The 21,768-nt window shown below is 36.5% G+C and overlaps 1 protein-coding gene across 5 annotated transcripts in view; it reads left to right on the top strand.

Moving 5' to 3' along the window:
- The window catches only part of LOC150103030 (uncharacterized), a 458,183-nt gene that overhangs the window by 111,042 nt on the left and 325,373 nt on the right, over nt 1-21,768 (top strand). For all 5 annotated transcript variants that reach the window (XM_090398173.1, XM_090398177.1, XM_090398174.1 and 2 more), the window contains one exon: nt 5,912-5,999. In XM_090398173.1, the coding sequence (XP_090254299.1) occupies nt 5,912-5,999 (88 nt within the window). The remainder of the gene's footprint in view (nt 1-5,911; nt 6,000-21,768) is intronic.

Below are 21,768 nucleotides of genomic sequence, written 5' to 3'. Positions count from 1 at the left end.
TTTTGTGATAATGACATATTGTTAATAGCAGTTATGATTTCTGATTTATTCTTAAAATTTTGAAATAATATTTCACCAGCTTTGAAGGCTTCCTTCCATAATTCTCCATCTTGAAACTGCTTATTACGTTTAAGTAAAGTTTCAGCAACTTTGAGTGATGCAATTGTAGCAGCCTTTGCACCTGTATCGTACTTGACGAAAATATTTTGTTGTGTTGCCAGTAGTGTCTTCATTTGATGTACCTTTGCTTTTGTTAAGGCTAATCTGGATAATCTTCTTCGTATTTTTATGAATAGTTCGATAGTGTCTTTCAATGTTTGCTTTTTTCAGTAAAGCCACATTCACGTTGCAAATTATACATAACGTATTTGTCTTTCATCATAATAAAGAAAAAATCTTCTTCCCATTTTTATGATAATGATACATACATACATTCATACATCTTCAAGACCCACCTTTCCTAATTGGGTTGAGGGGGGGGGGGAAACAGCTGCAAGAGAAACTTCCAATGGTCACGATCCTCTGCCACCAAGCTCAGGTGTTTTGGTGGGATTCCCAAACATGTCCACCCTAGGTTTTGGATATAATCTATCCCGCGAGTCCTTGGCCTTCCACGTGGCCTCCAAAGAGGGCCTGCTGAGGGAGCCTCTCTTGTGGCATTCTAACCAATGGTCCGTACCAACATAACTGTGATCTTTCAACATGGAGAAGCAGCGGTTGAATATTGAGGGTTTCCCGAATTGCATAGCTTCTGACTCTGTCGAGTCTTGTCAGCCCTGCAACCCCCTTGATGGAACCTCATTTCAGCCGCTTGGATTCGTGTCTGCATTCTTTCGGTCATTACCCAACTCTCATGACCATAGGTGAGGATGGGGACATAGACTGTATTGAAGACAGCCAGCTTTGCCTTCTGGCTTAACTCCTGCTTCAATACTACCGAACGGCCAAGCTCCCGCTATATTGAGCTTGCTAAGCCAATTCGAATATCTAGCTCTATGTCCCATTTTCCATCATTCGTGAATATGAACCCAAGGTATTTAAACTTCTCCACCTGCCTCATTGGAACTTGTTATATTGATGTTTCTATACTTAATTTAATTTATGCTTAATTCGTTGTTTACTTAAATTTATCCTTTCTTACCTAAAACCTTATACAATCAAAATCCTACCGGCTGTTCGCTCTATTGTTATATATTTACCTTTCGTTTTTTATTCTTTCTTCTCTTACTTTAATCTTATTCTTATATCTAGGATTGTTGTTTCCTCTTCGGATACTGGCGAATTTATATTTTGCTACGCCAGCCAGTATCCTATAGTAGAAAAGATCCATACTCAGGGAGACAATACTAGATTCTTAGCTTTCTTACACAATATCTTACTTAAACTGCCGTATAGATTTAGATTATTGCAGTCGTGACCTAAATCTATTATTATATTCGTTCTCTGAATCCTTCCCGCCAAAATAGGTTCTATTTTTATAAGTGGTAAGTTGGAATCGTAATCAGGCTTACTCAGGTTCAGGTAAATGTGACATGTTTATTGGAATATCTAAAACACAATACAAAATTCATACACTCAATTATGCTCAATACTAAATAAAACTCGAATTAAGAGGTTAACACTTTCTAAATTAATTAAATCTTATAAGGCATGCTAAACACAGTAACTGCGCATGGGATATATAGCAAATGATATGAAGTTAAGCTAAATTCCTTTCAGTAGTATTACTTGGAAGAGAAATCTAACAAACATTCTAATGTTACTGAGATACTAAATTCTACTATTCTTATTGCATTAAGTTAATCCTATCACATACAAAAATTACAAAAAGATCTCTTCCAAACAATTTTCTTACTCTCAAAGGAGGCTAACTTTCTAATTTGAGACTGTCCACAGAGTTTTTTAGAATACAGTTCTTAATTTCATATTCGTAAACAATCTTCTCTCTTCTAATGAACTTTCACACGAAATAGAATAATTGCACCTTACCGAGTTTTTCCGTGTCGTTCAGCACCTCGTGTGGGTCTGGATACTTCTCATCTGTTGGCTGTCCATACGCCAACGTAGGGGTTATGCTATCTTTATTCCTTCTGCTAAAAACAGACTCAAATCTTTGCGTTTCATGAACAATTTGATGGGACTTTTCAGCGACGGCTTGATTCTGCTAGGACTGTAACTTTTACCTTCATCTTTACATAGAATCCTACTTCATTTTTAAGAACGCTCGCTGTCCGACATCTTATCACAGACTTCAACCCCCCCTACGCTAAACTGCCAGCTAACTTCTGAACCACCAAAACAGGAGAACGTTACGACCAGAGAGAGACCTCCCGATACGGACTCAACCCCTTATATTTTTCTATAGAGCGCCCTCTTTTTCTCAGTCTCCCTTTTTGCACATGACCCTTATCTTTTCACCCCTTTGGGTTCATCCTTCGCTTTTACGACACTTGGATTCACAGAATGCAATTTTCCGAGTAAGCTATAGCCACCAGCATTACGCTGTACACGTGTAGCTTTATGCCTTCCAGGAATTATTACTTAGCAACTTTTTAGATGAATCACAGTAAATTTTACATAGCTTAAGTGAGGCTTAAATTTAAATCAGATTATCTCTCTTTTTAGACATACTTTAAACTGAAATCTTAATATAATCACCACAGCTTAAATATAAGGTACTTAAAATAAAGAATACAAATTTTACATAAAGTGAAGAGGTTTCACTTTTAATTATAGCTGATGTGCAGGTATTTCTCTTCGTCAGCAAGTTTTATATGTTAGATTCCAAATGAATGATTTCTTTCCAAGATTCCTTCATTTAGGATCTAACAGACTCCACTTACATGTAGAGTGCACTGGGATGGTTGTCTTGAGACCACAAATGTTTCAGTTTTGGCCACACTGATCTTCATTCCGGCATCTGCACAAACAGCTACAAACCTATCCAGGGTCCACTGGTGGTCATCTGTGGAAGAGCTAAGCAGAACTAGGTCATCTGCAAAAAGCAGAAGCTTCTGATAGTGATAAGTTTTTATTTTTTTCACAGTTGTTCTTGGCTCACCCATTGTTATCCTTATTTTTTGTTTTATTTTATTTTTTTTTTTTTTTAAACAATACTAATTTAGTATAATTATTAATAATTATACTATGCCACAGGTACCTCTAAAAATAAAAATAAAAAATACTTAATTGCATTCACTTGCTTAATTTAAAATAGTACACACTAAAGATCGATAAACAGAAAAGGATTTCATGAGATTACTCGGTACTAAAATACTGGATAATCGAGACACTTTGGCTGCAAGAGTCTTGATCAAGAACAATACGTAGATGGACTGTCAATTGCCAGTGTACACGTCAAATGGGAAACGTGTTGCCATTAAGCGCATTCAGAACCGTGAAGGGAATAATATGATTGCTGCAAAGCAATGGCTTCATTGTTAACCACTAAATTATGAAGTTTACATCAAATTAGAAATAAATTAGTTTGACATGTTTGACAATTTTGTATCAATTAATAATTTTAATTATCATTTATCTATTCATTTTCAATCTATTTATTTGTTTAATTTGCTACATTCGTTAAGAAACGAATAATTTGCTACATTCAGGTGCCTTGCGGTCGGCCACAGTCAATGTCTTGGCCACCCCTGATGTATATGATGGATTTCCTGTTTTGGAAATCCATCATATAACCCAGCAGTTACCTTTTCTTTGTTAGCTGCCCTTTGTAATACAATGTAAAAATAATTTGCCTTCCTGTATTACCAGAACTCTCGTCCAATTTCCAGTTTTGGAATTTTACTTGTAGTTGGCTCCTACTAAAGAAGCTTTCATGCGTGTTGAATGCTATAGCCATTTTTTTCTTTTGTGTCATCTCTGTTGTCATTCCACATATAAGTGGGTGTTCACTTACCATTGACACAGCTTCTACTACTGTGATATTTAACATTACTTTGATACCCTTTTCAAACATGTAACAAAATCGTTGTCAAATCCACTTCACTGATCTTCCAAGATCTGGGACTGTTTTTGCCTGCCATTTTAAAATGACTGCATTTTCTATTTTATTTTATTTATTTTTTTTATTATTGTTCCAGTATTGGAAAGATGCTGTAAGAAGAGCATATGTGCAGAAGACTACTCACAAGAATTAACCCTTTGATTTAGAGAATCATAGGGTTTTTGTTTCAATCAAAGAATAAAATCATTTTGCTTATTACAGCTTTATGCTCAATAGTGTTGAATGTAAATTCATGTAAAATTAAAAGATGTTGTTTGACAATGATATCCTTAAAAACCATGAGCTCATGATGAATTCCTATCTCTCTTTGGACTCTACCATCAGTACTGTCTCCAGATATGGTTCTATCACTTACTCTCTCAGTCACATTTTTTTAAATGTGACTCCCACCCATGAAAGGTTTTTGCAAACTTATAGTACCATGAGTGGGCTAATGTTTATTATTATTATTATTATTTATTTTACATATATACATAATTTATTTATTTTTACATAGTCCAGAAATTGTGTTCTAGAAACAAAACATGGTTTCACATCAGGCAATTAAAATCATCTCCTAAAGACAATCACAAAATTCATTCCCATGGCAAGATTCATGGTTGAAGAATGAATACACTAACAGCTAGGCCAAGTAAGTCAGCAACATAACTGATCTTCTTTGATTGAGCAATAACCCTATTGTAGATTTATTTATGGCCATTCAATCTAATCCTTTTAATTATCTGACAAACAATGCACTGCTCTAACATCCCAAGCTTAAAGATAGTCTAGAGCTACCTCCCTAAACTTACTTTCATGCATTCTCCATTGGATTAAAAATGATGTAGCCACCTTCATTTCCATCCAAATACAGTTTTGATAGCATTTAAAGTGTTATCCTATGTGTTTGGAAGAAGGTAATCAGTTCATCTTTCCTGTATCTCGATTATATACAAATCAAATCACTAAACAGGATCTAATCTCTCTCTCTTTCTATCTTTCTTGTTCTCCTCTCAGAATTGCTTTTTCTGCTTTTAATAAATTTAGAATCCTGTTTTGTCCTATTTGCTTTCAATATGCTATTTTATGCCCATGGTACAATGCCTCAAACATCAGAACCATTCCTAGGTAGGTGGATTTCACATTAATAAAGAGTTAGTAGCTCCATTGAATTGTCATCTTTACTCCTTTTTTCACCAAGTTTATTGCAATACAAGTAGCAGCTTCCTGTCGTCCTTTTAAAGCTGTCATACGTGTTCATTCCATTTGTCTCAATTGTGTGAAACAGCTTTCTTCTTGAAGTGTTACAACAATTATAACCTTCAGTATTTCAAGAAAAATATCAGTAGATTCTTTTTACTCTGACCGTTGCTTACTTGTCTCAATCAGAAGATCCTGCTTTCTAGGCCGAACATGAAACTTTTTCAAGCTACTTCATGCTCGCTTGCAATAATCAGGATGGTGGTCTCACACCAATCTTCAAAATTTGCCTGCCATGTAAATGAATATTTAAACATTGAACATTTTAAGATTTCTGTGGTTATTTACTTCCATTGCTACTTTAATGAAACATAAGCAAAAGTGAATCACAGCATTCTGTATTACCAAGTAAGGCTAGTTAAATTTTTATGTTGTCAATGAAAAATACACGTTCATTTGAAATAGTGACATCAAAAAATCAGGCAAAGTTTCTGGTATTTGAAATCAAACCCATTGTTCGCAATTCACAAACCTTTATTACAATGCTATAATTTCTTTTGTTCAAAAAAAAAAAAAATTTCAGTGGTTGAGAAAATAAGACGTTTATAGTATAAACAGACTGTATGAAAATATTTTAAAAGTTTTGTCAGTTTTGGTATCACTATTTGTTGACTATTTGTTGAATGTATTAACTTTATTTTGCTGTAGTGTATGAGAGTGATGAAGCTTTAGTTCCAAAGAACACATCAGTTATAATTGCTCGTGTACCTATTGCTGCTGCAAGTAAGAAATTATGGTAAGTGTTTGAACAATAATTATTCAGGTGAATTACGTGAATTTTGATACGTTTGTTATGTTTATCTAATAATTTACTTATGCTTTATCATCAAATATATCCTGTTCTTTGAGTCTTACATTAAAAGTTAAAAATGAAATTATTTGAGATTAGACTGAAAATTAATAATAAAATGGGGTTTATACACTGCTTGGAAAGAAGACTATGGACACCACAATATTGTGGTGTCCGTGGAGGAATAAACAGCCATGGCTCCACCTTTAATAAGATGTAGGACCTCCTTTTGCTGTGGACCGCAGCAGTCCTATGGGGTATACAATATTGATCTGGGAATTTTGAATCTTTCTTCCTGTAGGCATGTAATGAGGTCCTGGACTGTTATAAGACAGACATCCCTTGACACTCCTGTTCAGAATGCCCTACAGATGCTCAGTGGAGTTGAAATCAGGACTCTGTGAAGGCCATTCAAGTGCAGTGATGTTCATGTCCACAAACCATGTAGTTACAGTAGTAGCCTCATGACACGGTGCATTGTCTGACCGAAAGAGACAATGGTCAGTTCGGTAGAAATGCCACAGAATAGGAAGCATGTTCAGTGTTCATGGCACCACAAACAGAGGTCTGAGGCTAAACTAGGAAAAAAAAAATAGAACCATACCATCACATTGCCACCTCCAAATAGTTGGGGTTACACACTGTGCTAAGAGACGTTCATCAGGCATCCACCACACCCACTCCACCCATCTACTCAGTAGAGGGAGTAGCATGATTCATTGCTCTGTAATGCAGTGGTTTTTACATGTTATCCTTATAGCATCCTACAGTCACGTTTGGTGAGTATGGTGGGTCATCCACTTCATATAGCACTTGCTGATGACTTCCTGCATTTTCATCTCAGTATGGTATCACTATTTGTTGACCTGGGATGACCCAATTTGCCGAACAGATAGTCCTGCAACATGGCATCCTATCATAATGTCTCTTTCAAAAATCAGTTCCTTTCTTGCAACCATTTTACCCAGACACAGTTGCACTGATTTGGGAGCATCATGTTCCTCTAATTTATAACAGATGTGCCTCAATACATGGCACGATGCATCTTAGTTTCGTGTGCTTGTGAAAGCCTCAATGTTTTCTTTATACCATCATGCTGAACTAAACTTAGCTGTTCTCGTTTATGGAAGCATATGCGTTCTCACTGTTATTTCAGATGAATGGATGGATATCTTCCAGACTATAGGAATGACAGTTGACCAGAACACAGGACTTATGAATGCTATAATAAGGTGCGGAAGGTAATTTACCTCTGAGTGAAACCCAGGACTCTTGTGCATGTACTTTACACCCATCCTCCTCACCATAGCTGAGTTCATTTATTAATTTCTGATTGTTCATTAGGACTGGTCTGGTCGTTAACATTTCATAGATTTTGCTGCATGCTATATCATTGATTGTTATATTTAATTTTATTGTGTGTCCACTTAATATATTGTGTAAGTTATTATTTTACAAATTGACAGTGCATTATTGGTCCTGTTCATATGTTTGACTTGTACATATATTATCGCTGTCTAATAATGCACAATTTGTCTGCTTACATGGGGAGGGGGATCTGGAAAGTTCTGATAAACACCTAGATCAAAAATGATATTAAAGCAACTGATATAACCACAAGAAAGAACATGTGGATATAAGAATATAAGAACATCAATTATCTTAACTCTGATACTAGTATGTTCTTTCTTGTGGTTATATTAGTTGCTTAATCATTTTGTTCTAGGTGTTTATCAGAACATTCCAGACCACCCTTGTATGACTGAGATATGTAGTCACTTTTTGAAACTAAACTTCTATAATACACTACTTTCACTCATCCTCAGCTTAATAATAATGATGGCTGTAGTTCCTGTGTTTTAAAACCGACTACTTTGCAGTCCATCACACTATCACAAGAGCCATTTAAGTTACTTTGTATGTATAAAGATTCACAATCTGACCTAGGATAATTTTTTCAAGGACCTACTTTTTTATTGCATTGAACTCATTTCATTATAGGCTACTATTTTTTGTTTTCTTTCTCTTCAATATGATCCCAGTGTGTGCACATTCCAGACCTCATTCATCAACTTATATACAGGGTGGCCATAGTTTAACTTCCCCTATTCAGAGCCTAGTGTAGCTCAATCTAACAACCAGGATGTCACTAAATTTGGAAGAGAGAGAGACTAATCTAGACATGGGAAGAAATATTCTGCAAAAAGATTTATTTTTAATTTGAAAAGTCACCGATAGGTAATATGACACTGCTTGTAGTCCAGGAAGCTGAAAATTTGCATAAAATGAAGTTGTATACCTGTTTTGCTGGCATCATAACAGTCATAAAGGGAAAACTTCACAAACATCTTCCCATTGATAGGCGTGTTAAACATGTCCCTCACTTTACTCCTTTTTTTTTTTTTTTTTTATGTTGAGCCTGTACACAGGAGGTTGGTTGGTCAACCTGTAGTACCTTGTATGGGTAGTGGTTTGGGAAAGGAGGAATTTGTTTACATTTGATTTCAATGACTTTAAATTGTATTCCTTGGGAAACACAGCAGGTGGGAGACTGTTCCACAGTGCAGCAGTTGCAGGGATGAAGGAAGAGGAAAATAAACCTGTTCTGTGTTTGTTTCTAGGTGTACTATGAAGGGGTGTTGTGCAGCAGCTGCACGTGTTCCAATGAGCTTAGTGCTGAGCGGAGAAATTATTGATGTTATTTCAGATGAGCATTTCACATGGAAGTATTTGTAGAATATACATACTGCAGAAACCATATGTCTGTGTGAAAGCGGGGAGAGAGAGTTGGTAAGGGATGGATCATTGATAAGTCTAATAGCTCTCCTCTGTATTGAATCGAGCATTTTGAGAGAATTTTATGGAGCCCCACTTCATATGTGGGAGCAGTATTCAATAGCTGGGCAGATTTGTGATTTGTACAATATTAATAGCTGTTCGGGGGGTGAAGTAACGTCTTGAGTGAAAAAGAAATCGTAGTTTTTTTGAGGCCGAGGATGCAGTGGTTGTGATATGTTTATGCCAGGAGAGGTTTGATGTGAGGGTGATTCCAAGAAGCGAGATCTCAAACTGTCTGGAAATTTGGGTATTGTCAAAAAGGATACTTGGAAAAAATTGCTCTTTTTTATGGGAAATAGTACAGAACTGGGTTTTATTTGCATTGAAATTTATGAGGTTATCCGAACCCTATTGTAGGATGGCTTGGAGATCGGAGTTGAGGATGGTGGTGGTTGATGTTCTGTAGGTTGAGATGAGTTGTGTAGAGTAAGGCTTATCAAATGCAAGCGAGGAGTTTAGTGTGCTGTCGTCTGCAAAACTGTGTATTGGATTGGGGGTTAATTGCAGTAGGCCATCGATATATAGCAGGAAGCGGGTTGGTGATAGGACAGAACCTTGCGGGACCCCAGCATTAATTGAATGGTGAGAGGATAGGGAGCCATCCACCATCACACACAGTGTGCGTCCAGACAGAAAGCTGGCAATCCAACTACAGAAGTCCTGGGTCAGACTGAATGATGGTAGTTTGCCTAGCAGGCCTTTGTGCCAGACCCAGTCAAAGGCTTTTGAGATATCTAGTGCAACCACTTGAGATTCGCCAAACCTCTCCATAGCATTAATCCAGTGATGGTTACGTATGTGAGTAGATCTCCTGTTGATCAGCAGTGGCAAAATCCATACTGGCGATCATTTATTTGGTGAGTGTCTTCAAGATAATGTAGGAATTGGGAATTGAATTGTATTGTGCATTACTTGTAACATTATTTTACTTTAACAACTGCAAATACTTCAGCTGCTCAATGTGAGTTTAGAATTTGCTAGAACCTACCTAAAGGTCTTCTGTCATCTAATGTAGTTAGATTGATGATCCAAAAATTTGAAGAAACAGGATTTTTGGAAGTTCGACCTGGCAGTGGAGAGAAACCAGTGCCACCATGGGTAATTGAAGTTGTCACCACAATTGTTGCCAGATCACACAAACGTGTTGCTGATAGTAGCTGTGTCCATAGAGTAACACAACAATGATAACACAACAAAAATAAGCAGCATACAGCATCTTTTTTCTTTTTTTTACTGATCAACACACAAAAGGTTACAAGGCTTACATATCATATCAGTGCCGTGTGTGGGCAAGAGGAATAGAAGAAAGAAGTAGTCTGTTCACATTGAGCTTGAACAGCTCAGAGTTGTAATCTTTGGGGAAGGCGGAGTGGGGGAAGACTGTTCCAAATGTCAGAATTAGATGGAATGAAAGAGGAGGCAGTGAAATTGGTTCAGTGAGTTTCGAGATGGACTGTGAAACAATGTTGGTTAGCAGTAGCTCTTGTTTTAATGATTTTGGAAGAGAGTGGAGGAATAATAGTGGCCAATTCAGCAGAGCACTGCCCATGAAAGTAGCTGCTACACAATGATTATGATAAGTGACTGACATTTGCTCTGATGTTTCTTGTCAGATTGGAAGTCCTGGCCTTGGAAATTTCTGTCGGGAAATTAGGTACATTTTTATCTGAATGGGACTGTAATCCCATAAAATCGTTGGATTTCAGCTTCTAAATCACCTCAGGAACTCGCGTGACATTCACCAAAAATTGCCATTTTTAGTGTGGCTTTACAGCAGATTTTATTTTAGGGCCATTATTTTTTGATGACATCACTCTGGCAGGACTAGTAACTTGTTCCATTACCACACTGAAATATCACGATAAGCTGGACAGTTTCATCATTCCACGACTTCAACATATTGTGATATTTCAGTGTGGTAATGGAACAAATTACTAGACGATGTCTGGACCAGAGTATTTTAATGCAAGATAGAGGCCCCACCACCACCACATTGCATGACTGGTACAGCAGTATCTATGGCATCACTTCACAGCAGAAAGAGTAGTTGATTGTTTCTTTCCAGTTGCATGGCCACCTTGCTCCCCTGATAGTACTCCATGTGATTTTTGGATGTGGGGTGACCTGAAGGCCAATGTCTATCATGGAGGCAGTGTCTCAAACTTGGCATCTTAAAGGACAGTGTATCACAGACTATGATGAACTTTCTTTCAGACATGTTCTGCTGTCGAGAATTCTGTGTTTAGAATGCAATTTCTGGTCCACTGGAATGGCCACATTGAACCAGGTTCTCGTTCACATGGGTGAAGTCAGTATACTGAAGTTGTGCAACAGGTTTGTGACACCACTTTGCTCCTGTAATACTGTAATTACTGTGCTAAATTGAATCGATAATGTTTCATTTCTGTGCATGAGTGCAACACATGATGGTCATCTTTCATTTCAGTTTAGTCTTTGTTATTCATTTGTCTGGCCATTTTAACACTTTTTATGCTGTACAATGCCAATATTTCCCCTATTCTCAACTTTTCAAACTATTTTTTTTTTTTTTTTTACTCTTTTCCCCATGTCTTGATTAGTCTTTGGTGACATTCTGGTTGTTAGATTGAGCCCCCACTATACAGAAGCCAACTAATTAATCCAAACACTTGCATAGTAAAGAAAAATTTTAATTTTGCAAGAAAATATAAGTACAAAAATTAAACTTCAACTTTACCTAATAATTTATGTCCTCCTCTGTTCCTAATAAGTTCATTAATTTGCTTAGGCGTGGGCTGTATCAACATAGAACACTTTTTCCTTTTTTTTTTTTTTTTTATTTCTGCATCTCGAAACTCTACTTTAATAATGGACTATATTAAGTTATCCCTTATGATACTTTTATAATGGACTGTGTTAAGTTATCTTAAGGGTCAAAGCTGTATAACTGAGAGGAGACTTCCACATAGTCTTTAAAGGAATGCAGAGAACCGACCAGGGCTTCTGACCTAATGTCCAATCCTCACCTTCTCGTGGTGCACCCTGTTGGGTATCTACTTGGATACTGAACGAATGAGGATGGGCTGGCAATTTGGGATTTACCTGACCAAATTGTATTCCTATTGGTTAAACCAAAATAAAAAATGATGGTACAACATGACATAATTTCATGCCGGCTGGGGCGTTGCCCGGTTAAACAAGGCCCATGTTGTTTTTGTCAGGGAACCAGGGCGAACAACGAAAAGTCAGCTAATGGAACAAATCTGAAAACACACCCCAACTCAACATCACCAGAGTTTAAGATCAGTACTATCAACATAAGAAGCATGAATGGCAAAGAAACGGAACTAGCTGAGGAATTAGATAAGTACCAGATCGACATAATAGGGGTGACTGAAACAAAAAAGACAAAAACTGGTGAGATCTTTCTGAGCAATAAATACAAAATGTTGTATTCAGGCAATGACAATCACGGAAAAGAAGGAGTAGCCATAGTATACAACACAAAATACGAGGCTGATCTTCTTGAATGGCAGACAGTCTCAAGTAATGTGGGCAAATATGAGAATGGGGAACTGGACAATGAGACTTATTTGTGCCTATGGTTCCACAGAAGGTTCTACTAAGGTAGAAGTGGGAGAATTTTTTGAAGTTTTAGAAAAAGCAACTGAGACAATGAAAAAGGAAAAGTTGGTCCTTGTTGGAGATCTAAATAGTAGAGTAGGAAATGATTGTGAGACATACAAAAATATTTTGGGAAAATTTGGAGAAAAGAGCAAAGACAATAATAATGACAAATATCTGTTGGATTTCTGCTCTGGACATGTACTGGTTATTACTAACACCATGTTCCAACATAAAAATGTGCACAAATTCACATGCAAGGAATAAGAAAAGTCTCATTGACTATGTTATTGTTGATAGTGATGTTTTCTCCCTGGTGCAGGACACCAAAGCGTACAGAGGATTTGAAATTGGAAGTGATCACTATTTAGTCTTGAGCAGGATAAAATTGAATTTTATATTGAAAAGAATAACATGTAAGAAAGTTTTAAAGCGAATAAAAGTTGAGTAGCTCTCAGATGTGAACTGTAGACTAAAATACACAAAGATTATTGAAGAAAAAATGAAAGAGTTTGAGACCAAACCTTGGAGATTCAGCTGCAAGTCTTGAAGAAAACCCTGATTGGTTCAGCCAGAGAGGCACGTGGTGAGGTTGTCTGCAAGGATAGAAAAATCAGAACTCCATGGTGGACACAGGAAGTCAAAGAGGCACTCAAGAAAAAGAAGAAAGCATATCAAAAGTTCCTGGCAAATAAGTCAGCTTGTGTCCATAGAGAATACAGAAACAAATGCAAGAATGCAAAACACTGTGTAAAACTAACTAAACAAAAGTCATGGGAGGACTTTGGCAAGAATATAGAAAATAAATATCAAGAAGGTGGTAAGATATTCTGGAGGTTGTTGAAGAAGCTTAGAAAAGGAGGAAAGAGGGCTGTAAAAGGAGTTAGAGATGAAATGAAAGGTGACATGAAAACGGGAGAAAAAGATATCTTTTGAAGTATGGAGTAATTACTTTGAAAAACTGCTAAATGAAACAAGCAGTGATGACAGCACAGTGGTAAAAAACACTGACCAGGCATGCAGTCAGGAATACATACCCATACTTGAAATAGAAAAAGCCATCAAAGGCTTAAAATGTAGAAAGGCAGCAGGAATAGATGATATTTGACCAGAAATGCTGAAGTATGGTGGTATAAGAGTCTTACAGTGGCTGCACTGCATAGTTCAGAAAGCCTGAACAGAGGGACGAATTCCTGTTAATTGGAGTAGAGCTCTCATAGTACCCATATATAAAAAGGGAAATAAAACTGAATGTGAGAATTACAGAGGTATTTCCCTACTGAGTGTTCCTAGCAAGATCTATGCAAGTATACTTGAGAAACGGTTGAGAAGAATTGTGGAAGAAAAGCTGGGTGAAGAACCAGCTGGATTCAGACGAATAGAGGCTGTCAGGTTCAGATCTTCACTTTACGATATATAGTCGAGAAAGCATGGGAATATAACAAAGATCTGTATTTCAGTTTTGTAGATTTGGAAAAGGCATATGACAAGGTGCCAAGAGAGAAGCTATTCAATATGCTACAGTTACATGGTGTCAATGGGGCATTATATCAAGCAATGCTTAGTCTTTATTTGAGTTGTAAGTCAGCAGTTAGAATTGAAGGAAGTACAGGAAGATGGTTTAATGTTAAATCTGGTGTGAGACAAGGATGTACATTATCCCCTCTGTTATTCATTATCTATATGGATCACATTATGAAGGAAGGTGGTATTAAACATGATATCAAAATTGGAGACGTTAATGTCAGCTCTTTGCTTTATGTGGATGATGTTATACTTCTAAATAAATCCGCTAGAAGTCTGCAAGATCCTCTGACTAAATTGAATAACTGTTGTAATAGATATGGTATGAAGGTCAGCATTAAAAAGACAATGAACATAGGCAGAATCATTGAGGTTGTCTGCAAGGATAGAAAAATCAGAACTTAGAAAATCAGAAAATGTCAACTGTGTTGTGAATGGAGAACCTGTGGAACAAGTAAAACATTTCAGCTACTTAGGCACGATATTTAATGAAGATGGTAAATTAAATATAGAAATCAACAACAGAATCAGCAAAGGTGGTATGGTTGGAAGTCGATTGAATAAATTCATATGGAATAAGAGAGAAATTAGTCGCAACACTAAATTAGCTGTATACAAGACAGTGTTCAAACCAGTTTTAACTTATTGATCTGAAAGCTGGGTCAGAAGTAAAACACTTGACCAAAGACTAGAGACTGCAGATATGAGAGTCCTGAGAAAGATTATACGCATGAACAGATGGCATCAATGGCAATATCATATTAAAAACGTGGATATTAGGAAAGAACTTGATATTGTCAGCATCCAGGAATGCGTTAGCAGAGCTAATCTCAGGTGGTATGGTCACTTAAACAAAAATGGGCGAACAAAGATTAGCAAAACAAGTGTTCTCTTCCAGGTTGGCAGCAAAACGACCCAGAGGAAAACCTATATCTTGGTTTTCCTCTGGATTGATACGGTACAAAGTGCCTTAGACGATAGAAATATAAGATCTAATAATGTTGGAGTCTTGACAAGTAACAGACTGATTTGGAGGAAAATTGTAGATAGGAAGTTAGTAATGATGTAAATTTTTCATGTAGTACTATCATATCCTGTACACCCCTTGAGGGTACATGGCAGGAATTTGTTGATGATTGTATGACAATTTAATTCACTGTCTCTTTTTTCCCATGCCCCACAAATTTTCTATTGGGCTAGCTTCAGGAGAGTTATCTGGCCACTGAAGCAATTGGATGTTGTGATTTTTGAGCAACTCTTTCACTTTTTTTTTTTTGAAGTGTTTCATGGAGTGAGATCCTGTTGGAGGATTAGTTCTTTGTTTTTCTGGATCTGTGGGACCATTTTTACTCCAATATTTTTATGTGATGTTCACATTTCATCCCACCATCAGCATGCACAAGGGATCCTGAACTGCTATGTGTAAAACAGCCCCAGAACATCTTTTTAACTGTGTGTTTAGGAATACCCACCCTCCTTGGACAGAGAATATGACCTTCTTCCACTTCTCAACAGTCCAATGTTTGTACGCTTATGCCCACTCTTTTTTCTGCATAGTCTTCGTCAAGTTTTTTTTTTTTTGGTATGTGGGCAATCTTCCCTACTTCCAACAATCTTTGATGCACTGTGATGTCATAAACATTAATCTCACTAGCTTCCAAGTGTCTGTTTAAGTCTACAGCATACAATCTTGAATGCATTTTGCATTTCCTAACTAGCAGACGATCTCAGATAACTGTAGTTTTACATTTCCCTCCCACATTTTCCTTTTCTCTCAGGAGATAAGGTATCTGTCTCCCTAAACATCTTTAAAATCGCATTAACAGTAATCAACCAATGCTACACTCATTAGCAATTTGTCTTTGAGTCATGGATGTGCATGCTGAGAAAGAGAACATATTTTTTAACACTATTTAAAATGCACAACACTATTAATAAATATCGTAGAGACAGTTAACACGTTCATTGCCAAGCTGAAAATTGGAATTTCGTGTGGTGGGCTAATTTTTTTTACTTGATAGCGACGTCCACGCGATAACACGTGATCGGCCGCTCAGTGAGAACTCGCATCACACGATATCGCGTGATTGGCAATGAACGTGTTAAAACATGCAGCACTCATCGAAAACTGAACATAGTAAGCCAAAATCAAAATAATTTGAACTGAAACAAAATCCAAACTGGAACTCAAAACTTTATCAAGTTCGGCTGGTTCAGATTAATTTGTTCGCTACATGCAGAATGGTGGTGGTGGTGGGGGAAACAAAAAAAATACTGAATAACTATAATGATGTATGTTGTCAAGTTCAGTACTTTTTTTGTGCCATACCATACGCATGGCCACACTGTATGTGTGTGTGTTTATTTATTTATTTTTATTTTTTTTTGTGACATGTACTCATCAAAAGTTGTAAGCCTCTCTCTCTCTCTCTCTCTCTCTATATATATATATATAGTATTTTCATTGATTTTTTACACATTATTGGAAACCCAGCTCTAGAAACTAAACATGGAACTTTTTTAAGCCACTATAGGCCTCCAGTAAGCAGGGTGGTAGTCTCATCTGAGTGATAAAATTTATCTCCCACCTAAAGGACAACAATAAATGTTCATTCTCACCATGTTATTAGAACCTTCAGCCTATTACAGAAGGTATGCTAATCACTTTGCTGCCAAACAAATAGATGTGCCACTGGGCACTATGAAATTCTAATTTTACTGTAGAGACGTGGGTATATTTTATTTTTCCATTTGAAAAAGTTCATAGGGAGCTAGTGGCAGTTAAGTTTTGTGATATATATGGGTGAAATTTTCTTCATGAATCCTATAAGCGAAGACAGTTAACTATCTTAGCCATATATGGTATCTTGAGATGCATCTCTGTCTTTTCAGGCTGCAAGATTTTTTTATAATAGTTGACTCTTCATGGTCATGAACCATAATAAGGACTACTCTCTAACTCATTAACAGAATATTCAGAGTTCAATTGACAGCAGTTATTTTTCTTATTAGAGTGAACAAAATAGTGTTGAAAAGCTTTCTTGTAACTACACAAATAATACCATCTTTGCTTACATAGGGATTGCATGTCTATTCAAAAATCAGTAGTGGTAGTGTTAGTTGGTTTTAGGTTGTTCCACAACCAAACTGGATTTATTGAACATGAGAACCAGAATGTTAGACTTCCATTAATAAATTCTCATTTTGACTGTTCTTGATGACTGGAATTACACAAGTTCTTTCTTTGGTATGTATCAGCCTTAGTAAAAATTATATGAACATAAGTATTTCTGGTATTCCCACATTTGAACAATATGTTTTTGAACTCTATATACATTTTTTAGTGTTACTGCAACAAAATTACAAATGGAAAGATAGAGTTAGGAAGGCTATTCCAGAGGACATGGATGAACAAAATGAAAGAGGAGTAGAAGTTGGTGCAGTAAGTTTCAAAGTGGATGTTGACAAGTGGCTGCTCTTTGTTTTTTTAGTTTTTGAAGAAAGTAGAAGAATGTGGCCAGTTCAGCAGAGCATTGACTATGAAAGTGTCTTTAAGAAGATGCATAAGAAATAAACCGAATGTCTGTGAAAGAGGGATTTGGGTGTACCACACTAAATGTGTGAACAGTATTCCTTGTTTGGGTAGATTTGATATTTACTCAGTGTTAGTAGTTCTATAGGTGAAAAGTAGTGCCTTGCACTGAAAAGTACAGAGTTTTTTGGTGACTGTGAAAGTTGTCACTTAGGTATATTTATGCCAGGAAAGGCTCGAAGTGCACATTGCTCCAAGAAGAGAAAACTGGTCATGTTTTGACATCTGAGTGTTATTGAAAATAAGAGGAAGCAACTCTGAAGTCTTTCTTGTAGGAAATCATACAGGATTGTGTTTGAGTAGTGTTGAAGGTTCACAAGGTTATTCCCATTGATGAATACTGAGGAGATCATAGTTGGACATTTGTTATGGAGAATCTTGAAGCTTCTTATGATTGGAGATGACAAGGTTTATCAAATGAGGAGTCGAATGTACTGTCATCAGCTTAGGATTTGAAGTCAGTGAGAGCAGGTCACTTACACGTACTGGAAGAAGAGTGAATAGCTCTAGGATTGTCCTGTATTAATCAAAAAATCTGAGGAGAGGACATGCCTTGAGATGAAGCCAAACTATAAGATGGTAGTTTGCTGAGCAGACCTGATCAGATGCATTAGAGATGTTGAGAGTAATCACATGAATTTCTCCAAACATTTCTGTACTTGAGTCCAGAGGTCAGTGATGAATTCCAGAAGATCAGAATTCATCAAAAGTTGCAAAATCCATACAGAGCTGTGGACCATTCAGGTGATTTGTCATTACCTTCCCCATAATATTGGAGCAAATGGAAGTGAGAACATTTGATTAGTAGTGTATTGGCTTATTTGTATCAGTAATTCTATGGCATTGAATGAAGTTTGGTTTCCAAACTTCATTCAATGAAGGCTTGGTTTCCATTCTGTAGGCAGGTGTCAGTTAAGTAGTAAAGATTGATAAGGTGATATAGGATAGGTCCTAATTCCAGAGCAGGTTTTGGCTCAGTAGGTGGTATGTCATCATACCCAGGTTTATCATTTGTCTCCAGGTAATTCAGGATAGGTGGCATATAGTGAGCATCATTCTTTGTGGAGTCAGTCATGGATGCACAAAATGGAAGAAAAGTGGATGTCTTTGGACGGTGTTATACTGGATGTGAAAGTGGTGGGAGTGTGGTTGAGCAGAAGTTGCACCTAATGGCCTTGGCTAAGGACTAAAAGACTTGACTACCATTAGAATAAAAGGTAAGTTTGAGGCATTTGGCCTTATGAAAATCATATTTTGGTTTACTGATGTCTTTTGCATTTTTGGAAGCTGCAGTGTAGGCAGAGTTTGATGCTGAAACCATTATGCTAACAAGCTATTTGTTATGTGATTCATTTTTTTTCATTAACTATGTTGAAACATTTGGGAACCAAGGCTTCGATACTGGTCCAGCAATTTGTTTTCAGTGAGGGATTAACATCTTCATTTCAGTTATAATTATAATTAATTATATTTGCTCTTAAATTTGAGGTGGTGCTTGAATCGGAATAACTGAAGCATTAGTCAGATCATGGGAAGAAATCCAAGAGGTCATCCCATTTACCAGTTCCACTTTGGAAATAGTTAACCTTTGCATTGAAGACCAGCATGCTTGGCAGAGTGTTTAGCATATCTGCTCTTCAACCAACAGACTGCAGGTTCAGATTCACCATGCACATAGCTTTTTGTGATTGTCCTTAGGCGGATTGATAAATTTCACTGTTGAGTGTGAGGCCATTGCCCTGTTTATTTGAGGCCAGAAATGGCTTGAAAAAATACAATGTTTGTCTCTACAGCAGGGTTTCTGGATTATCATCATCAAATTCCTGACATGTTCCCTCAAGTACAGGATATAATAATACTACATGAAAAACTTACATCATTGCTAACTTCCTCCATTTCTGAGCTTTTTCAATCCTCCAGAATATTTTGCCACCTTCCTGATATTTATTTTCTCTGTTCTTTCCAAAGTCTTCCCATGACTTTTGTTTAGCTAGTTTTGCACAGTATTTATCTTTCTTGCATTTGTCTCTATATTCTCTAAGAGCACAAGCTAACTTATTTACTAGGAACTTTTGATTTGCTTTCTTCTTTTCCTTCACTTCCTCTTTAACTTCCTGTGTCTACTGTAGAGTTTCTGATTTTTCTATCATATCTGGCTGAATCAATCAGTATTTTCTTTAGGGCTATCCATTGAATCTCCAAGGTTTAGTTTTTGTTCTCAAGCTCTTTCATTTTTTTTCTTGAATAACGGTTCACATCTGAGAGCTGCTCAACTTTTATTCGCTTCAAAACTTTCTTACATGTTCTTTTTTTCAATATGAAATCCAGTTTTATCCTGCTGAAGGTTAAATGGTGATCACTTCCAATTTCAAATCCTGTTTACACTCTAGTGTCCTGCACCAGGGAAAACATCACTATGAACAATAACATAGTCAGTGAGACTTTTTTCTATTCCTTGCATCTTTTCTCCATGTGAATTTGTGCACATTATTATGTTATACCATTGTGTTAGTAATAACCAGTCCATGTCCTGAGCAGAAATCCAATAGGTATTTGCCATTATTATTAGCTTTGCCCTTTTCTCCAAATTTTCCCAAAATATTTTTGTATGTCTGGCAATCATTTCCTACTCTGCTATTTAGATCCCCAACAAGGACCAACTTTTCCTTTTTCATTATGTCAGTTGCTTTCACTAAAGCCTCAAAAAAAAATTGCTCCACTTCTACATTAGTAGAACCTTCTGTGGAACCATAGGCACAAATAAGTTTCATTGTCCAGTTCGCCATTCTGATATTTGCCCACACCGCTCTACTTGAGACTGCCTGCCATTCATGGTTGATACGTTTGTAAGTTTGTAAGTCTGTCCAGAGTAAGACAATTTGCTTGTGCAAATTGGCTTACTTTGGACAGACAGGTAGGTCTGTTCAGAAACGCATCTCGGAACATCAAGATCACATTCGTCTTTTTAAACCGAAGAAATCTGACCTCTCTCAACACGGAATTGAAAATCCAAACCATAGAATCCATTGGGAAAAGTCTAAACTCTTACATAGATCTTTATATAAACATGAATGTTTATACAAAGAAAGTTCTGAAGCCCTACTACACAGACCAAACTTAAACTGCAACGACGTTCTTACTATTCCTAAAGTTTGGGAAATTGTCATACAAAATTGTGTTAAATAATTTTATTATTATCATTTTTTAACTTCTGTAACACGTTACGCACGTTTAATGAGATTCTATTGTAATCATGCGCCTTAACTGTATGTTATTCCTATTATTGTTTTAAACTACTGTATTGATGATGTCCTAAGATACTTAGGATGAAATATTTACAATTAAATAATTTTCACTGTGGTTAATATGTGTGTTTCATTTAATTATGATCACACTACATGTTTCGTTATTTAAAAAAAAAAAAAGAAATTACAAAAAACAAGTTCATTTTTTGATATTGTGAACATCAAAAAAGTTCTTTAAAAAAACTGAATAACAGATCTATACAACCGTTAATGCATGTTAGTTGGAGACTATCTGTTTGTTGTCACGTTCTGTGGTTCACGCTCACTTTGTCCGAGGTCTGAAGTGGTAAATTTTTAATAGACGATGACCAAACTTGACTTAAAATCAAACCTTAGTTTTTGTTGCATTGCGTAGGAATTTTAATCATATTTGCTGCCTCTTTGAATTTTCTTGTGAAACAATTCTTATCAATATAGGACATGTTTGTTCTATCCCAGAATACATCATAACTGGTAGAAGCTGTGTGATATGCTAAGCAAGATTTATGTTCTCTCTTTTTTTGTGCGTCCTTTTGATGTTCGCTCATGCGGATTTTCCCCGATCTCCCTGTCTGACCCACAGATGCCACAGTAACAATGAATATTATAAACACATGGTTTTTTCATTGGGTGATGTGGGGGTTTCGGAGGATAAAGAGATCTTGATATTTTTTCAAGTAGCAGGAAAGTCACTTTTATGTTGTACTTGTAGAATAATTTGGCTAATTAACTTGTCACATTCTTGATATAAGGAAGGGTGACTGCATTCTTGGAGTTTTGTTTATTTAAGTTTTTTTGTAGGTGCTGTATTGAGAATTTTCTTAATTATCTTAGTTGTGCATGAATAGCATGAAGAAATCTTCCTGTGTTTGTT

The sequence above is a fragment of the Typopeltis vanoorti genome, chromosome 9 (genome assembly GCF_054136105.1).
Source record: "Typopeltis vanoorti isolate ZY-2024b chromosome 9, IOZ_Tvanoo_1.0, whole genome shotgun sequence".
Classification (NCBI taxonomy): domain Eukaryota; kingdom Metazoa; phylum Arthropoda; class Arachnida; order Uropygi; family Thelyphonidae; genus Typopeltis; species Typopeltis vanoorti.
Note: the sequence above shows the minus strand (reverse complement) of the source record. Positions and strands in the feature narration are given on the sequence as shown.